A 20697-nucleotide genomic window follows, 5' to 3' on the forward strand; every position below is an offset into this window, starting at 1 on the left:
AGCTTCGCCTTAAGTTGTTGAAGCTCGGCCAATTTACCCGGAAACATTTGAGACAGGTTGACACTTGCTGTAAATATCTCACAGCCATAGGAGCTTAGATGAACTCGGAGGAGGGGGATCTTCTCCTCCTCCAATCCTATCGTCAAACATTTGACGGGGCTCGCAAGGCTCTACTCACCTGTCAAGAGGCTGCACCCGGTATGGGACCTCAACATAGTCTTGGGCGCCCTGGCGCACAAACTGTTCATCCGTGGACATTAGGCAGGTCACCATCAAGACGGCCTTACTAGGCGGCCCTACCTCGGCTCGTAGAGTCAGCGAAATCCAGGCGCTGGTTGCCTCGGAACCATATATTAACTTTCACAGGGACAAAGTAGTCCTGCGGACACACCCAGCATTTCTGCCCAAGGTGTCGTCTGTTTTCCATTGAACGAGGAAATTGTCCTTCCTATGGTCTTTGCTGATCGTAAGGACGAAGCACAGAGAGTGCTGCACTGCCTGGATGTCAGGCGTGCCCTGAAATTCTACTTGGACAGGACCAAGGACTTGCGCTAATCGGACACCCTGTTTGTCACTTTCTGGGGCTCAAGACCAGGCTATCAGGCCTCCAAGGCTTCCATATCCCGCTGGATGGTCTCGGCCATCAAAGAAGAATATGAGGGACAGCACAAGCCGCTGCCGGCCAACATGCATGCCCACGCAGTCAGGGCCAAGGCAACAGCCATCGCATTCCAGCGCCATGTCCCTTTGCAAATCATAAGCAGGGCGACCACTTGGGCCACTCCATCTGCTTTCTGCAAGCATTATTGTTTGGATGCTGGCTCTAGATCTGATGCGGCTTTCGGACAGGCGGTTCTGAGGAACATATTTGCTTAAGGAGGGTCTCCTCTCCACCCTGGGGCTATATTCACAGTTGTAATCGCCCATGCAGTATGGAGGAAAGGGGATGGAACGTAAGAATAATTATAAGTTCCTCACCCTAGTGACTAATGTACTCTTAGTCCATATTCCCCTTTCCTCCATACGTCCCACCAACCTCCCCCCAATAATACTGGTGTCATTAGACAATGTTAAATCTATTGCGGACGCGTCAATGGGGACTGAGGTGTGGCACCGGAGGGCGGAGTCAGGGCAGCCCATGCTCCCTGGGCCGCTCCCCCACATGCCTCTAAATTTAAAGGGGAAGAAGATTTTTCCTGGTGAAAAAGGTTTGTCTCCCGTTCCTTGGAAGGGACGCCCATGCAGTATAGAGGAAAGGGGACTGTGGACGAAGAGTACGTTAGTCACTACGGTGAGTAACATATAATGTTTTTGGGCTGAAGGTTGTTTTCAGAGGGATTTTTCTGTGTTTTTACTTTGTTTTGCAATCCCTTTTTTCAGCTGGTTTGTGGGTAGGATTCCATGGCTTTTTGTTGTAGTCCTTTGTTTCTGGCTTTCTTCCTCCCCCCACACACCCCTTGAGAATTGGCCAAACCAGTCGGGTGACCTTGTGCCTTTGTGCTGGCAGCCTCCTCTAAGTGCTTTCCCTCTGCCTTCTCCCATCCACCTTCATCCATTCCCTGTCCCCCTCTCCATACTCCCCCAACCTCCCATTTGGTTCTCATTGGTCTCTGTCCCCTCACATGACCAGAACAGCTGCATTTGAGACTGAACAGCTGCATTTTATAGCCATATTTTGCATTTAGCCTAATTGTGTAAGGTAGCCATAATTTTGCATTTAGCCTAATTGTGGAAGGGAGCTATAATTTGGCATTTAGCCTAATTGTGTAAGGTAGCCATAATTTTGCATTTAGCCTAATTGTGGAAGGGAGCCATATTTTGCATTTAGCCTAATTGTGGAAGGTAGCCATATTTTGCATTTAGCCTAATTTGTGAAAGGTAGCCATATTTTGCATTTAGCCTAATTTGTGAAAGGTAGCTATATTTTGTATTTAGCCTCTTCGTGTAAGGTAGCCACATTTTGAATTTAGCCTCATTGTGGACGGTAGCCATCATTTTGCATTTAGCCTAATTGTGGAAGGTAGCCCTATGGTTGGCCATTGTGCTGAACTGTGCACGATAGTTAGCTGTTGTGCATCACATTTAGAAAGTTGTTTAGAAAGAACATTGTTAAGATTAGCCCTGCACAGCACCTCGTAAACTAGTATGCAGCTATCCCCCACGATTAAATTAGGTCTAGCTGCACACATACCTAGTGCACACATGCACTATTTATTACTCTGACCATTTACACTTACCTGGACTGCAGTCACTGGGGGCGTTCAACCCACAGCGCGTTGAGACCATTACCAATAGTGAAAAGTGCTTTACAAATGCCCATTAACACAACATATAAACTGTTCAGAAAACATTATTTGCATCATACAACATATTTCATTACTTGAAGATTTAATTTTTATTTCATTTAAATTCTTCTTTTGGGTCAGACTTTTGGCATAAAGAAAAAGGGCCTCATTACATGTATGGCAGAGCAGGACAAAATTGGCGGCAATGGAATTACTGCCAATATTCCTGCTCAGCCATACTACGAGTATGACCTTGGAGTGGAGGATATACTTCCAGCATTATTCTGGAGGTAAATCCTCCAACTTTCTGCCAAAATAAATCTGCAAAATTGGTGTAATTACCGCTGTGGTAATTCCACCAAAAAAGCCCCATAGAATTAAAATATGGAAATTTACACCACCACTTGTAATCCGGCAGTATTTCCGCCGGACCAAGTGGCGATAACAGTAATTCAGTTGGGCGGTAATCTGGTGGATTTACCGCCTAAATACCTCCAACTCTCAAGGAGGCCCAAAGTGTTTAAAAGAGTACTTCACTATTACACCTTTTTTCATTACATCACATAACGACCAATAGTGTACAAACAATAAAAGTTGCAAATCATATATTATGTTATAAAAATCAAAAACATATTTATCACACAAAATGAATGTGTTAACCATTGCCACACCATTGCTATAAGTAATACGTGTCTGCACATGAGGCATTCGCCCTGGAAGAGCATTGAAATCACAGACTAATCTGGGAAGAAAGTGGGGTTGGTCTTTATCAGCCTGCTAGGCAGAGTGAAGGAAGATGGCAAATACTACATGTCCCAATGGATCGAACTGATGTTTGTCTCTGTAAAGACTGGAGAGGTGTGTTTGTAATACTACCCACTATATGGCTTGGATAGGGGCACAGAGGCGCCCCAGCTAAGGCTCTCTAATTGTAGCAATGGGCGAGCAACCAAACCTGAGACTCAAGAGAGGTGATGCAGACTGGTTCTTCGGTACCGTGACTCCCCAGGTCCCCTTAAAGGATTGTCTAAACACTGGTATGTGCTAACACAGAAAGTTTTTAAGAGTTAGTTGAATATATACACATAAATAACTCACTTTGTTCTATGAAATTCTACTCAAATAGGTAACTCAATATGTACAGTATTATGTGGTACCACAGTTACTCTTGGTTCAGCAATAATGCATTAACTGGTAAATTATTAAAACGCATTAATATGACTAAACACTGTTTTTAACTTGGCAGAAACTTTTCAGAGTAAAAACGCAATTCTGTGTAGCTACCCCATCCCCCAACCTGGGCAACCTGCAATAGAAGGTACATTATATTTTGCTTTTGGTCATTCTATTTGTCCCAATATTTTTTTTTGTGTAAATGCCCAGCCAATATGTGTTAATTAATTGCCTGCTTTTGTTTCTACAGTTCCCACCACCCCAAAGTACCTGGGAAGCAACAGGAGAGCTAGGTCCAAGATGAATCTAGGGCCCATCGATGGACCTTGAGTGGGCAAAGCTTCTCATCCTATTCACAATATCTTGGGTGCCTTGAAAGGCAAAGTGGTGGATTCTCTATACTTTACTCGACGATGCCTCACGAGGATGGCCCTTCCGTCCCCCCCTCTGGAGGAAGAAGTCACTGGGTTGTTGCTGTCGAGCAGGAGAAGGAAACCAAGCAGTGTTGGAAAGGCAGCAGTGAAGGTCTGTGATGGTGATCTCCTTGGTCAGGTTGCTGTGGATGTCCCACGAAGCTGAAACTCACTGTGGACACACGGCTTGAGAGGTGACGATGAGTCCTTTGGTTTTAGTGGATGACCTACGCTGGCGATGGGTGCAGTGACTGAAGTAGGTGTCTGGTTTCGGTAATTTGTGTTTGGCTGCCGTACGATTCTTTGGTGCTACAGCTGAAGCACAGAAGACAGGATGACTTCTGGCAACTTGGGCTCGAACACTGGACTTCTCTGGGGTCACCACCAATTGTGGACCCTCGGGACTCGTTCTTTGGTTCGGAATGGTGGAAGACCCACCAGTGGGACTTCCTTGGCCATGGTAAAGGGAACAGATGTCTTGGTTTCAGTGCCACTTGAAGATTTCTTCAGTCGATCAGAACTTGGTAAGCTCTGGGTGTCTATCAGCACTATGTAAGGGTACCCCCTTTTCTGGGCAATAGACAGCAGTCTGGCTTGCTTCTGGTCATGGGCAGCCTCTGGACACAGGACAAAGCTGGTAAACTTCTTGGGATCAAGATGCCCGGTCACTCTTCTTCTGGACCCTCAAAGGTACTTCTGTAGGATGGCAGGCACTCAGGACTGGCTTCCAGGACACTTCAGTTAAAGAATAGCAGTTGCATGATGTCCTCTCGGGTTACATATCTTTATATCGAAAATGTTATAGTGAAAGAAACATATATTGAGTATGTTATAACAGAAATCTTTATACTAAATGCAATAAAGAAATGTTTTTTTTGGGGGGGGGGGGGGTGGGTTCCACCACCAAAGCACCATTTACCGCCCTTAAAAACCCACCCCAAATGTTTCCCAAAAAAATTAACCCTTTACCCCACCCCAAAATTCATTTGGTATAAAGGTTTTCGTTATAAAATACTCAATATGTTTCTTTCATTATAACATTTTCGATATAAACACTGCATACCGTCCCCTCGTAGCTACGGGAAGAGGTTGTCTGTCTAGGTCCTCTCTTGATCAGTCCTTGAATCAGCAGAGCAGCCTTTGGATTTCTTGAAGGATTGCTGCAGCAGACTTCTTCCTCCAGCTGGATTCAGGATACAAGCTTCTGACTTTGGCCGTCGGTAAGTGAGGGGTCTTCTGTTATACACAAATCTCCGCTCCCCCCCCCCCACCCCCAATTCACTCAGGCTGAGCTAGGCTCATTCAGTCACACAGGGGTATTCATCATGCAGTACCCAATCAGGTCCCCAGGCATTCAGGCCATTAACCCAAAAGCAGAAACCCAAAACAGTGGGTGTGCATTTGGGGTGACTCCAAGCCTTTCAGAGCACACACTGCATTCACTCCAATGTCAGACATGGCTGGCTCGGGCAGACCGCATGCATTGCGACACACAACCAAAACCAGACATTCACAACACAGAATGTGAATTGACTCCCCTTTCCATTCTTTCAGGTCCCACCCCTAGTAGTCCCTGGGAAGACTCCTACTAGTCTAGCAGGGGCAACCCTAGAGCCCATATATGCTCCTTCCACCCAACATCCAATCAGGGGGATGGGGAAACCGATCCTGGGTTTCTCAGGACTTTGAGAAACAAGAGAGAAAGGCAGAAAACCACGTGGCTTTCAGTCGCCATCTTACCTTTGTTCAGGAATCCATTGATTCTTATATAAGGGTCCAACAATGCTGGAGCCCCAGAACCACTGCAGAGTAAGCATGCCATCGGCCCATACCCTGCTCTGTGGGCAACACACAGGTTCCTAAAACATACACTAGGGGCACCAAGGAACAATCTAATTCCTAGAAGATCTATTCAGGTGGTTGGGATGTCCCTACGAATTAGTCACCAACAATGGGGTGCGACTCACCTCGAATGAGATCTGGAAATTCCTCAAAATGAACGTTCGACAATTCAGGGTGACATTTAACTCCTCCTAAACCCTCTCCCCCCCATGTCTTAAGCCAATTGGCAAGTGGAGAGGGCGAACATGTTCATCAAGGAGAACCTGCAGTTAGCGGTAGCCTGAGGAATGAACAGAAATCGGACAGTCACAGATGTTCTAGCCTCACACAGAGGCACACTCTATCATATGAGCATCTCCCTTCGAGATAATGAGGGGAAGATTGAATAATAGATTGATGCCTAAATGGCTCTCGGGTATGAAGAGCAGACCAAGTGAACTACTCCAGGAGAGTGGATACTCAGCACAGAAGAAACAAACTAAGAGAAAGGAAAGGCACAGCTGCTTGAAAGCTACAGCAGCACTGCCCATAGAACCTGGAGTAGGAGTCCAAATCAAAATGAATAACTAGAATAAACACACGCTCTCCAAATACATCAATCCAGTACGAGTGGAAAACGCGGGCACTGACTTCTATAGTAATCAAAGATGGAAAGCGCTGAAACGTCAAATGGGTAGCAGTATTCAAGAGAAGAGGTGGAAACAAACGGACAGAGTCATCAAAAGAAAGAAGTACATCCATCACAGGAACATACTTAAGGACCCTGTGATCTTGCTCCAGAACAGCAGCAACACATGTAACATTCACGAGAGAAGAGCAAGAGAGACTTCCTGCAGCGGTGACGAAAATCTTTCCTTCAGGATACCCGAGCCATCTGACGATCACGGACAATCCGAAAGAAGCAGAAGGGCTCCAACAAAGCAAAGTGACTATGGACTTTACTAATTCTTCATTGTACACAAGGAGGTGCACATCTGCCTTGGCTTGGTCATGTTAAGACTGCCAATTTACTCCTATGTCAAGTAGAAAACCCATGCTAGAACCTGTTTATATTTTTGGATATAAAATATGATCAGCTTCTATCATATACAGGAAATCTTGCATTCGAGTTCTGAAATCTGAAATATAGGTATGGCTCACCAACAGTGAGCTGAGGCAGGAGACAAGTCGCACTTGCATGCAAACGACCTAAAAACATTTTACGATCCTATTCAGAGAATCACCGGAAGACTGCCGCTGTTTCATACGTGTATGTGGGATGCTGGCATGTCGGTTTATACAAAATCTAAGGCTCTATCCCAAAATATTCCCCTGTGGTCAAACAGTGGCAGCCGATTGGCCAGGATCTTTAGCGGAGAAATAAGAGTTCCGAAAAATCTTTTTCATGTTGATGTGAAAGAGTGTTTGGGTTATACATTGAGGTGTATATAGTGTTCACAAGATTGCACTGGATAAATGATGCTGTACAAAACCTAAAAATCCTAGTTAGTTTCATCAAAATTTCCCCCATTGGTACAATTTGGCAAGCTTCGCAGTGTAATGCCATGCATGTTCTCGAAACGTGTAACCCTTGAATCCTTGTGTTAATTTCTGTAAGATGTTGCAACAAGATCATGCTATCGTGTAAACTCAAAGAGTGCTGGAATGGGTGCTATAATCTGATGTCCCGGGAGGATAGCTCAGCGGCAATGTGCTCGCCTTGGAAGCAAGACGACACGAAGCAACACAGGTTCGATCCCTGGGTCCGCACTTTGAAACCTCTGGGTATTTAAGCGCGTTATAAATAAACAACTAAGACAATAAAAATTACGCAACAAAAAAAATACTATTCCTGCAACAGCGCCTCGATGCCCGCGGGCTGTGTGAGCGCTTTAAAATTGCAAAAATTAAATAAAAAATAATAATAAATAATTACGAAATGTAATGGTATTCACTATTGACATCACAGGGATCAAGTGCTGAGTCTGCCTCGTCAAAAGGCAAACCTTCGAACTACTGGACTCAATGTCTGAGGGTCACACGCAACTAGTGATCTATCTTGATTGCCATATTGCCATTTGAAAAGTACCTATCAATGGCATTCTCTCCTGATTTTCACTCTTCTGGCTATAAAGAAGATGCTAATTGTGCATTTTACAAGATTGTGTGCTGATGTGGCACAGGCATTCATAGAAATCTTGAGTGCTTTTCTAGATTTTGTGCATAATACCTATGGGTGCTCTAGCCAATGTATTGTGTAAGACTCATATTTTGTGTGCATTACATGACACGATACACGGCTTGCTATGTGAGGTTCTGGCGAAGAGAAGGGTGAGGTGGTCTGGCAACGTAAGGCATCAGTCACTGATTTCAAGTGATGTCCTCATGTCCTGGCATGTCATACTATGTATTTTTTTTTTAACATAACGCTTCACTTCAACGCGCATCAAACCATACATGTGAAGAGGGGTTAAATTCAGGTGTGCTCACTAGGTGAGAAGCTATTTCTTGAGTTATGACAGGTGTATTATTTGGCACAATGTCATTTGGCAGTATAGTTACTGCCCATAATGCAGGGTGTGGCGGGTCAGGAGGAGGACGCGGACACTTGATAGACATTTTCACTGGTTATTTATTAAATCAGAAGAAAGGTCTAACTTTCCCTATTGCTATGTGGGTGTTCCCTGCCTATATAAATAACTAAGGTGCTCGTCCATCTCGCGTGTTGGAGATTCGCGGGTGGAATCCAGATTGCACTCGCTGCTTGACTGCCCGTCTCTGGCTACCCATGGGAAAAACTGCAATAAAACAGGGATTGCTGCTCTCGCAATGTGGTTTCAGAGCAGGTTTCTCTTGTGTGATGAATTGTTGCATCAGGCTCTGTTCTCACTAAGAGGTTATGTGGGCAAAAGGAAACTCTGATGTCTTATAGGGTCGCTGTGCTCGAAGGCTCTTCCCCATACCACAGGTAGACTGAGCAGCATTTGCCTCTGTAGTTGCACCCTTATACCATCTCCAAGTAGGGCTTCACATAGCTTGTGAGCTAACTAAACCCCAGAACTTCTCTTGTTCCCAACGAACGATGGCCATATAATGTGCCTTTCTTGCAGTGTAAGTAACCAATGTGCAGTGTCAACCAACATTATAGGGAAATGGTTCTATATCATAATCCCACTCCATGGATACGACTCCCCCAAAGAACTGCCCTTTTCTGGCCTTTCAGAACCGCCCTCCAAAGGGCAGTATTTTGATTGAACGGTTTGTTTCACCCTCCCAAATCCCTCTTCACATCTCCCTCACTCTTTCCCCTCTTCCTGCCACAAAAATCCCTGAAACTCTGTTCCCCCAAACATTTACCTGCTACCCAATTGAAATCTGTCTTCCCTCTACCGCCAGAAGACGTTGCTGGGGCATCGTTGAAGGTCTTTTGAAATCAGTCTTTTGCCTGTGCGGTCAAGGACATGCAGGCAAAAGACTTGCTAACTAGTGAAATATGGACTTGGTAAAGCTTTACCAGAACCCGGGTGAACCCAAGTCGTGCTACCACAAGTAAACACCACATGAACCCAATCAAAAATCAAAGAAAATGGAAATTAATATGTAGAGTCCAAATAAGAAGGTAATAACATCTTCTACTAGATGCTCTCTTTATGGTGAACGTCTTTTTGATTTGTAGAAACAAACAAATCCAAAGCATTTCGGATATTCAATACTTAATTATGGAAAAGCGTCTGAAAATAATCGGAGAATACTATTAAAATTGCCCTATAACGGAAGGAAAAATATGTATGCACTAATCAAAATGCAATGATATCTCCAAGACATACCTGTCTGAATTCCGAAATTTATGGTGAAACAAAATGGAACTACATAACTATGTAATTTGTAAACACATTTTTTTCCAGTTATATCCCAAAAAAGTAAAAATGTTGCCTGGTTGGAAAGAATAAAAACTTCATATGACATGTTATTCTGTTGGAAAGGGTTAGTGTCCATGTCTTCCGGCTGTCATACATATCTTTATTAAATGAAGGTATGGGATGTGAACCATGAAATGTACTATGAATTGATTATGCTTATTAATAGCCAAGAAAATAACTTCCACCAAACCTAGGGTCTATCACAGAACCCTGGCAGTGAAGCCCCATGGTAAATGGAACCACACGTGCTGTTTGCTTCAAATGTAAACTCACAATGGTAGCAGGGGTCACTTACATTATCGTGATGTCAGCGGGACACAGCGTCCGGCATGGCTTAGCTGAGCTTAGAAAACAACTAAATAACTAAGAACCCAATTTAAAAAATCAAACTAGATTGTTGCATCAAACTAAGAAAAAACATTAGGACCACTAAATGTGTGAAAATACAACTAAGGAAAAATAGAAAATGTCCACAAAAAATAACTCCAGTATGGAAAAATGTCAACTTTATGAAAAGGGACCCAATAATAGTCAAAGGATCAATAGTTGTGAAGTGCATAAAAAATGCACCTGAGCTACCTATATTATGCATTCCTAACTAAAAATTCCAATTACTGGATCAATACAACCTGCATATATTCAAACTCTTATACAGCACACCTCCTAGATAAATACAACTTCCAATAATACAAAATGAATTTATCAATTTCAGAGCTTGCATTGCGTATTGCTACATTTATGATATGATAGGTTATGTATAACGCGCTTAATACCCAGAGGTTTCTAAGCGCAGACCCGGGTATCGAACCTGTGGTGCTCCGTGTCGTCTTGCTTCCAAGGCGAGCACGTTGCCCCTGAGCTATCCTCCCAAGACGTTGCACCTCGGTAACCTGCAGTTGGAAACTGGCAAACCATGGTGTAGTTTGCATAAAATGTTAAATACAGCGCCATCATAGTAATGATTTGATTTTGGCAAATAACCAATACTTAGATATTTAGAAGTATGAATGAAGGTTGCACTTGTCTTTCAATCTATTTAGAAGGCCTCCTTTTGGCTCTGCAGGCATTAGATAGTCGTGTTCAATAGACCTTTGCGAATCACTTCCAAAACCTGGCACTTCATCTGGGACATCTGATGTTCAATAAAATGACATACCAAAGACAACTTCAAATGACATGTTCTCAAATTTGAGCAACATTCCTTCCATCTGATCATTGCTTTCCCAGAAGATTGTTCAACATAATATTTGCCACACAGGCGGCATATATTATGAATAATGTTTGCTGTGTGACACGTTGCCACAACACAATATTCTCCCCTGTTCATGGGTGATAGATACACTGTTGCCTTTTGTAGCATTCACACATTGCAGGCATGGAAAAGTGTGTGTCCTCTTCATTAAGACTCTAAGGGTCTAATTCACAGAAGTGTTTTATAATGGCAAACCCCATTGGAAAACGCTCTGTGAAGCAGGGCCAAAGTGTTTCAGTATCTGTTTGTACTGGGAGATCTTTCTAGTTATTGCTACATGTTTAGGTTCTTAACATCAACGGTAAACAAAATATAATTTAAATTAACCCCCCAGCTCTCAAATCTTTTAGCAGCCAATTAGTCGCAGGTACTATGGGTGCCCCTGGAGATTTAGTGGCAAGCTTATATGAATTTTGGGCAACCAATACAAAACTGGTGTGATTAGATCTGATGTTCTTAGGAAGGCTTTGGGTTTACATCCATGCATTCTTTCTGTTAAGCCTCATTGATCATAACAGTAAGCTCTGAGAGACTATCTGATAACAGATCATGGTCCAAGTGAGTGTATACACTATTTAAGTAAGTATGCATGAAACATTTTGAAAGGATTCTCACTCAAGAATGGAAAATGAATTAAAATTGAAAAGCATTACTGGGATATTACTTAGAAGACATAAGCGATCAGAAATGTAGGCAGATATGTGTGACATCCTGATCATACTATCAAAATAGTCGATAGCATTGATCACTTTTCATGCTACAGAAAACTTAAATCCTTATCTAGACTGAAATTAAATTAGCATAACATTTTAAATCCTGACCAGGTGTAACTCACAAAGGACAACAATACCTGGAATTGGGTGGAAAATTTCAGATTCAATATCAAAGCTCCTGTTTCCCTGTTGTGCGTACTGTGGTCCAAGCTGTAGATAGTGTTATATTTAATTTTTTTTTTTTTTTGGAAGAAAATATGGCAGTCTGATAAGAAATGTGTTCATTTATTCTGGACAAAATGGTAAAATTATTTTTATTTCTTATCTTTCTATGTTTTAAAGGCGTAGGGGTTCTCCGTGGTCAGTTGTTTGCAGCTGGAGGTCATGATGGACCTTTGGTCAGGAAAAGCGTTGAAGTATATGATCCAGGGACAAATTCCTGGAAGCAGGTCTCTGACATGAATATGTGCCGAAGAAATGCAGGTACAGTAATTGTTACTTTTCATTTTGTTTCCCTATGACGCAGACAATTTACACATTTTTCAATGGGATTCCGGTACTTGATTGAATACAATTTGGTGTTGTGATAAAGAGTTTTGCTGACTGACTGGCAAAAGATGCATGAACCTATTTTATTTCCATGACTATTCATTAAAAAAAGCATATTTTCCTTCGACATTTAAATGATTCTGTTAATTAATTTAACATAACCACTAGGTTTTACACTTTTTATTTGAAATTACCATTCAGAGAAAGCCTGTGCTTAATTGGACAGAATACTCACTTGACTACAGTTAAAAAGATGAACTGTCATGTCAATAAGTGTGTGGTTTGAAAGCAACAGCCACATTTAAAGATCCATCTAAATAATATTTAGTAATTTCATTGTATGTTAATATAGTCATGACACTAATCAGTTAACTAACTCATTAAGCCATGTGTGTCTGTTTATGCTTTGACGTAAGCTTGTACAAAAAAAGTACAGGGTCTAGACAAGAATAGATGTACTAAAAAACAAATGCATATGTACTTTGGACAAAAATGTGAACACTTGTTAAAGACTATCATGAAGCATGGTCAAATGTCCAGGTGCAGCAAATGCCACGTTTTCAGTTAAAGGCTGTGATCACTAAGCAAATATCAAAGAAACCAGCACTACTGGAATTGATGGGAAACAGTAGATATTGTATTTTTGTTTATTAGTGATAGTGCTTTTACTAGGAACAATGCACAGTAATATTAGTAATGAACAGAAGGGAGCAGCCCCATAAATAGCTGTTTTACATTAGCAGTGGTAAAATGAGCTATGAAAAGATGAGGAAAAATCCCATTGGTACATTTAATTAGGACATTACAGACCTGCAGATAATACACATAGATGTATTGGGGACGTTTAGCGGGATCAAGGATGGATGATGCTTGATGGCAGTAGGGATGTTCTTTCCAGGTGGAGGAGGACTCTTATGTTAGCTCATTTAAATCTCTATACAGTGGCAGTGTTTTTGATTTCTGGTGGTAGGGAGTTCCATTGGAAGAGTGAGATGAAAGAATAGGAGTAGTAACATAAAGCAACGCAAGTTGGATGGGGACAGGTCGTTTGAGTAGTGCTTAGAAGTGAATAGTGCGCCTGGAGCCAGGGAAAGACCCTTGGGAATGTAGCTCCTACCACCTAGTAGCCTTGCTAAATGTCGATGGAAAAATTTACCAAACTGGTACCATCATTGATAGAGGAGGAGCTCATGATAACATCAGAAGAGTGGTAGACCTTATAGCATTGGCTCCTCTGAACCCAGATGGGATTGTAATATTGTAATAAACACAAGGCTTTCCATAGCATTAACTGGAAATATCTAGAGGTCTTATTAAAAACATATGGATTAGGTCCTAGCATTACCAGATACATATGGCCAATTTTAAAATCCCCTCTAACAAAGGTCAGGGTGAATAATCGATGCACCCCGCGCCCCCACACCCAATACGCTTGGGAAGTATAAACAGACAAGGCTGTCCATTGTCACATTTGGTGTTTGCCTTGGCATTGGAGCCACTGCCTCTGCATATTCGGTTGAATCTTACTGTACAAGGGATTGCTCAAGGCAGTGTTACCCCCAAAGTAGCACTATACGCAGACAACATTTTATATTTTATTACTTATCCTCTCTCATCCTGGCCAGAATTACTAACCACCATGAATAGCTTTAGCGAATCTTCAGGTTTCCAGATTAATAATGAAAAGTATATTGGGCTAAACATTACGGCCTCTCTTGAAATAGTAAGGACCCTAAAAATAAGTTCCCATTTAAATGGGCAGAGCGAGACATGCTATATTTAGGGAATATAATCCCAGTGAAGAACGAGAACCTGATGAAAGCTAATATTTCTACAAGAACAGAAGCAAAGGAACAAGTAAAGCGTTGGGACATGTAGCTGATTTCTTGGCTGGGTTGAATACATGTAATATAAATTACCCTGATCCCTATGTTGCTCTACATGTTCAAAGCGCTTCCAATACAAATCCCTGCTATGGACCTGGTAGAACTCCAAAGAGTAATGGGAAAATCCCCAATGGTACCTCTGAATGTTTTGCTTAAATGCAGAGGGGCTGAGGGCTTGAATGTTCCTTCAAATCTGAGATATTTAGCTGCCCAGATCGCCCCCAATGCTAGATTGGCCACAAGGCATGAGACCCAAAATCGAAAGAGATCGAACAGTCAGTTGAACTTTCTTCTGGCTCGCCTCCCCTTTCTCCCAAAGGAGGCCAGACAAGTTGGAAGAGCACTATTAGCAACCACTAGATGTGCACTAGACCAATGGGACAGGGCAGGGAACACAAAGGTTTGCAAACCACAAACACATTCTTAGTCAAACTGTATAAGTGGAGTCATCCAAGGAACAACAACAGAAATGACAAGGGCAGAATTTGGATGCTTAATGAAAACAGTTTCTAAACCATATTTGAATAAGGATTAAAAAGACATGGTGCACTTGAACATGCTTTATACATAAATATTTTAATGAATGGAACAAACATCATAGAAAAGATAATATTCAATTGTGACAAAAATGCATTTAGAAAAATTTGATGTTGTTAGTGCAAAAGTAAATGCCCAAGGCAAAGCACTGCCAGAAATAGGGTGAAAGAAATTCAAAATGTGCACCGACAGAAACAGGTTATTACAGGAAAACAAAAAAACATTTGTATAGAAGAATGGAGCATCTAATAGGGATATCCTATTAGAATCTAACACCTGAAGCCAGACTCGAGTATTGGCTTGGCACAAAAAGTGCTCCCTTAAGTCATTTGAGCTCCAGGACAAGCTGGGTGGATTCCCAAGCCTCTATATACACAAAAGGCCATTTACATGGTAAAACAGTTGCCAACTCGAGTTTTGGCCAAATGGGACATGGCAGCAGGGTTTTAGAACGGGTTTGGGCCCACTGTCCCCAATTACTCAAAATCCAAGCTTTACCCAGGATTCCACAAAAAGGCTTTCACAAACTGGGAAAAACAAGATCTTTTGAGACTTGGGGACCTTTGTAAAGATGACTTCCCCCTTTTATAGAATGCAGAGAGATGTTCTCCCTCTCTGAAACTGAAAGGCTCCATTACATACAAATAAGACACTGGATAACTATCAACGAGGTGAAAAAAGTCAGGATTAGGCCCGCCGACGGGGCTAGCGTTGTTAATGCAAGAGGGAGCGAGGGCCAAAAAGATATCTAATTGCTACAGACTTTTCAAAAAAACATCTGAGAGGGGAGAAGCTCTCATATATGCGTAAATGGCAACAGGAACTAACCATGGATATACATTGGGAGCCTTGGCAACGGATTTAAATGAGGGCCCACAAGAGCTCCAAGTCCACTTTAATAAAGAAAGGAGCCCTTAAATTGTGCTATTTCTGGTACTTGAATCCCCTGAAGAATATACAGTATGCAACCTGATAGCTCTGACCGATGTTGGCACACATGTGGTCAAAAGGTATTATGGCTCATATGTGGTGGAGTTACCCTATGATGCAAAAATATTGGAAAGAAATACTGTCAAAAATAAAGGACATCTCGGGACAAGCCCTCCCAATGAATCCACTAACCATATTATTGGGAGACATGCCTGGTGACGATACCTACCCTATGTCAAGGCCTAAAACGGATCTAATTTCCCACATACATATGGCAGCAAGGACAACCAAAGCAATGTTCTGGAAAACCCCACAGGCACCCATTATCTCTTATTGGTGGATAAAGATATGGGAAATTATAGGAATATCCATCCTAATTACTGACACCATGCACTAATATAGCCGAACATGGACACCCTTTTTAGATTGTGTGCGAGATAAAAAACATATGTTTTATAGCCCACAACTATATAAGAACTTATCCTTGGTACAACACTGGGATAGAGTTCGGTCAGACGTCGAGAAATTAGATACTCCTTAAAGGTAAAGATTGAAAGAATGCCAGAATGTGCCTTTGGAGGACGTTTTCCTTTTTTCTCTTATTGTTATGGGGATGGGACACAGCTGAAAAATAATAGAAACATTTTAACTCTATGATGGATTGTTAACTTTTAAATCCTTCTTGTATGGACAGAATCTATGCGACTTATTCATGCTGTGTAGTAACATTTTCAATAAAGCCGAATCTTTTAAAAAAAAAAAAAGTTAATGAGTCAGTTTGCAGAACAAGGAGACAGGATTAGACAGATGGGGCGGGGGCCAGTCGGTGGTTAGAGTTAAAGATCATGAAGAGTATTTTTAATGGAGATCGATTGCATATTCACAGCCATCCATTGTTTCTCAAATTTGCCATTGCATCACCACTTAAGAAAAGACAAGCAACCTTGCTTTCTGCCCCATATCCCATTAATCACCGTACACCTTCTTCCAGAAACTAAAACTCCAAGAAGAGGCCATGTACATATCGGATGTTGCTCTATGTAAGACTGAGTAATGTAGCATTAGATCTGTATGTTGGCTCGCTCCAAGGTTCCACTTTAAGGCTGGCAAGTATTTATTTGCAAGTTTGAAATCTTCTTTTGCCAGTTTGAAAAATAAATAGGTTGCAGGTGCTTACCAGTTAAGATTCTAGCTTTCAAAAACTTCTGAGTCTGGGCACATATGAGCACCGCTGCTGTATGTCACTTTAGTTGCTTCTGAGGTCTGCTGAAATCACAACTAATGGGTTTTGAGCAGGCCTTTCTTGTATATTCGTATCTCATTACCCCCAAACTGTGATTCAGAGCTGTGCTCAATGGTTCCTCTTCCCCACTGTCTCTACACTTAAAAGTCAAAGATTTATTAATTGCTAACTTGTATTGAGAAATTGGTATTAATGCACACTGTATGTTTATGTACTGATCCCGCTGGTCAAATCAAGCTACACAAGCCCACATCAAGTTGACTGCGTCAGCAGTGCTCCCTGAATGTCCTGTTTAATATTTTTCCCATTCTTGTTATGCATTTCCTAGTAACAAAATGCAGGTTTTTGCATCTGGTTAGAAAGCGTTTGTTCTATTGAAGGCCTAATGTCTTGCACTCTCTCAAGGACTCTCGTGCCACTCCAGAGAATGGCTGTGAACCGACACCATAACCAGACATCTTCCAGCTCCCCAGAACAGCAAATATATCACTGTGGTAGCAAATAAAATGAGCTTTCAAACCCACAGCCTGCCAGAGGGACAGCAGAGCAGCCATTACAGACTGTTACAAAAATAAAATGCAGGAAATATGGGTAGGGGGGGTTTAAAGTCTCGGCTTTGTTTACCAGTCGCTGGGGAGACGACAGGCACAGATTGGTTCATAGAGTCAGGTGAGTGCTGCAGCCGACGAATGGAGGATGTTGTAGGAGGCAGAACTAACATATAAAAGGAGACCGAAGGAAAGGCAGAGTGTGGGTTGTTCGGTTGAGGGAGAGTGGTACCAGTTTGTGAGAGTGAAGCAGTGAATGAGAGAGTGTTTGTGAAGGTAAGGGTAGTAGTGAGAGAAGAGTGGGAGATATGAGAAGGGGGGAGAGGGTAGTAGATTGTGACAGGGAGTGGGTGTTGGGAAGCAGTAAGGATAGAGAGGGGTGTAGGAGTGTGGTGCAAGGAGAAAGGGTGCAGTAGAAAAGTGGAGCAGTGCGAGAATAGGGAGAGTGAGTGTAGTGGGAGAGTGAGCAGGGACTATGTCCCTGGAAGAGTGAACACAGGCACCATTGAGTAGGAGGTGAACAGGCCGTAGTGAGAGGTGAGGAGGGGGCTGTAGTGAGTGTTGTGTGAAGATAATAATAGTGTAGTTGTAGTGTGGAGAGTATTTTTTATTTTTGTTATTTTATTGTTAAAAGCGCAAACCTAGCACGATAGCATCAAGAGAGCTATACAGGATGTGAGTCGCAAGCATTTGGGCTGGTATCCTTTAAATAGTAGCACAGTACCGTGAGTAGCCGTTTGTGCATTGATCTGTGCGTCCTTGGTCAGGTGTTGTTGAAAAAGCCACGTTTTAAGAGATTTGCGAAATTGGAGAATGGCTGCGCCATTCTGAGCCAATACTGGGATCGAGTTCCAGAGGATAGGCATGTGACAAGAGCAGGATTGTTTGCTGATGAGTTGTGATTTGAGCCGGTTGGTGAATTGGCTGCTCGAGGAGCGTGTGCCACCAGATATGTGGAGCTTAGCCACCGGGTACGCTGGTGTGCTACCCATGACTGCTTTGTGGATGAGACATGCAGTCTTAAACAGCCTGTCCTCGAGAGGAAGCCAATGTAGTTCACTTAGAGAGCAGAAGTAGTGCAGAGAGAGGAGAGCAGCAGTAGTGCAGAGAGAGGAGAGCAGCAGTAGTGCAGAGAGGGGAGAGCAGTAGTAGTGCAGAGAGGGGAGAGCAGTAGTAGTGCAGAGAGAGGAGAGCAGTAGTGGTGCTGAGCGAGGAGCGCATTAGTAGTCTGCCTCTCTACCTCTACCTTTCTATCGTTAAATTAAACAATCTGCCTTGCTTAACATTAACATTAGGCCTTTAGTTACATTGAACAATCTGCCCTGCCTAGCATTACATTGAAGAATCTGACTATCACTTTGAAGAATCTTCACATTCTCACATCTGATCTTGAAAATCCAAAGCAAAAAATAAAACCCTTGAATTTTCCTGCGAGTTAAGGACATCTGTGACAATAAGCATTGTGTGCCTTCTCGGGCACAACAGTGCCTCCGGTGAGGGCAACCAAGGGCAGTAGCAGGACTATAAATGACTTATATCCATTTCTTTGGGGGTAAGACAGGTTCAGGTGTGGACACTGGGAGTGCAGCATGCTAGAAAGCAGAACAGGTAATCAAATGCCTAGTGTTAGCAAGGGTTTGGCCCAGGGATGGAACACAAGGATTCAGAGGTCCCTCTGAGCTAGTACTCACCTAAACAAACCTCCAAACTCTGACTGGCTTCTTAAAGCCTGTCAGAGCATGTATCTCTCAATATGGGAGCACATGCAACCTCAAATGCTGTTGACTTGTTGAGGTTCATCAATAGTTATTGCTTGATACTCTAGCTACTGGAAGCAAGAGGACCCATATCTGGGTATCAGGGATTAGGCCCCCTTCTGAGCTGGCTTGGCAGCCCTAGAGTTAATATTTGTGAATTTACCTGCCATACCATACATTTGCACGGTGGATATTTTAAATCTGCATATCTACCAAGATTGCCTGAAAAAGCTCTTGAGCCTCTCAGGCACTCAACACTACTCTATCTCTTGCTCATAATACTCCAAAACTGCCTGTAGATCTAGTGCGTATATTAGCACAAAACATACTCTTCTGTGCAGTCTTTCTTTAGATTGTAGAAGATATTCCATATACAGGGATCGGAATTAAGATTGGATAAGCGGGAGGTAAAAGCAGCTCCTGCGTATGCAGCAGTATCCAGTGACCAGAAGCTACCACTGGTGAACAAGGAGCTAGTGCATAGAGTGACGCAAATCTAACTTCCACATAAGATGCAATCATGAGACTCTGTGAATTATTTGTCACGCAATATGCTTTAAAAGTTGAATAGATGTGTCCTAATGTTAATTTATAGTGTGTCCCAAAGGCACAGAGTTAAATTCACATAGGTATGGTTGTCCGGCATCAGTTGGCTTAGAGAGCCAAAGTAGCTCCTGCCAGTTGTTGGGGTCATGCTAACCAGGCTCTTCTAGACTATAAGCAGGAGCTAAATAGCTCCCAACTCCTCTCAATTTTGAACCCTGAAATATAATCGACAAACACATCCATAATTATGCAAGCAATTGGCCCTGCACAACTCCCTTCCTGTGCCCGCAACTCCTTTCCCTCTTTTTCGCCCTCTTACTTCACACTAGCTCATGCTATTCTTCACAACAGGCTAGGGTCTGGTGGTGGTGGGGGGGCACAATACACCTCAGACAAGGTTTCAGAGCTTTGAAACTACAACAGTAGTGATTCAGCACAGTATCGAAGCAGAGTAACTCAACAGAACATACCCATGCTTAAATCTCTCTTTGGTCGCTTGCTCACTGGATCTGACCTAAGGTTATGTGTCTTCCTGTGCAGAGGGAATGTGGCCTGGACCTTTGAGCAGGGCTGCTTCTTCGAAGGTAGTGTAATACTCATTTGCCTTCCTTCGCTAATGACGCAAAACATAATGTACAAGTGCCCAGTGAAATAGAAATCTCAGCGAGTATGATGAATTCAACATTTTGCACCCATCAAATTTTTTGGTATACATAGGACAGGTATCAAGATGAAAGACTGTAACCATAGGGTGGCCTAGTAATGCAGGAGGTACTGGCATTAGGGGAAGAGAAATGGAAAATGTCAAGATTATACAGTGCCCTACAGGTAGCAAGAGTACAGGAGGTCTTAGTTATAAGGGATACATGGGAAAGAGATGGGCTCCCAGATTTCGGAGGAGTGGCCAAAGGTATGGAAGCAAGTGAAGAAGGTTATGTAGAACACGAGATTTCAATTAATCCAATTCAACCTTTTCCATAGGGTATATATGACCCCGGTAAAGCTACATGCCATGAATGCTTCTATACCACACAATTGCCCACGCTGTGGACGGTGTCCCTCAGGCACATGGTGTGGACATGCTCAATTGTAGTAACATACTGGAGTGGGGTGGTCTCTTGAAT

At 42.6% G+C, this 20697-nt stretch overlaps 1 protein-coding gene across 4 annotated transcripts in view; it reads left to right on the plus strand.

Moving 5' to 3' along the window:
* Positions 1–20697, plus strand: part of KLHL3 (kelch like family member 3) — a 1295653-nt gene that overhangs the window by 1072290 nt on the left and 202666 nt on the right. For all 4 annotated transcript variants that reach the window (XM_069652631.1, XM_069652632.1, XM_069652633.1 and 1 more), the window contains one exon: positions 11920–12060. In XM_069652631.1, the coding sequence (XP_069508732.1) occupies positions 11920–12060 (141 nt within the window). The remainder of the gene's footprint in view (positions 1–11919; positions 12061–20697) is intronic.

The sequence above is a fragment of the Ambystoma mexicanum genome, chromosome 3p, assembly GCF_040938575.1.
Source record: "Ambystoma mexicanum isolate Mex_15411 chromosome 3p, UKY_AmexF1_1, whole genome shotgun sequence".
In the NCBI taxonomy this organism is placed as follows: domain Eukaryota; kingdom Metazoa; phylum Chordata; class Amphibia; order Caudata; family Ambystomatidae; genus Ambystoma; species Ambystoma mexicanum.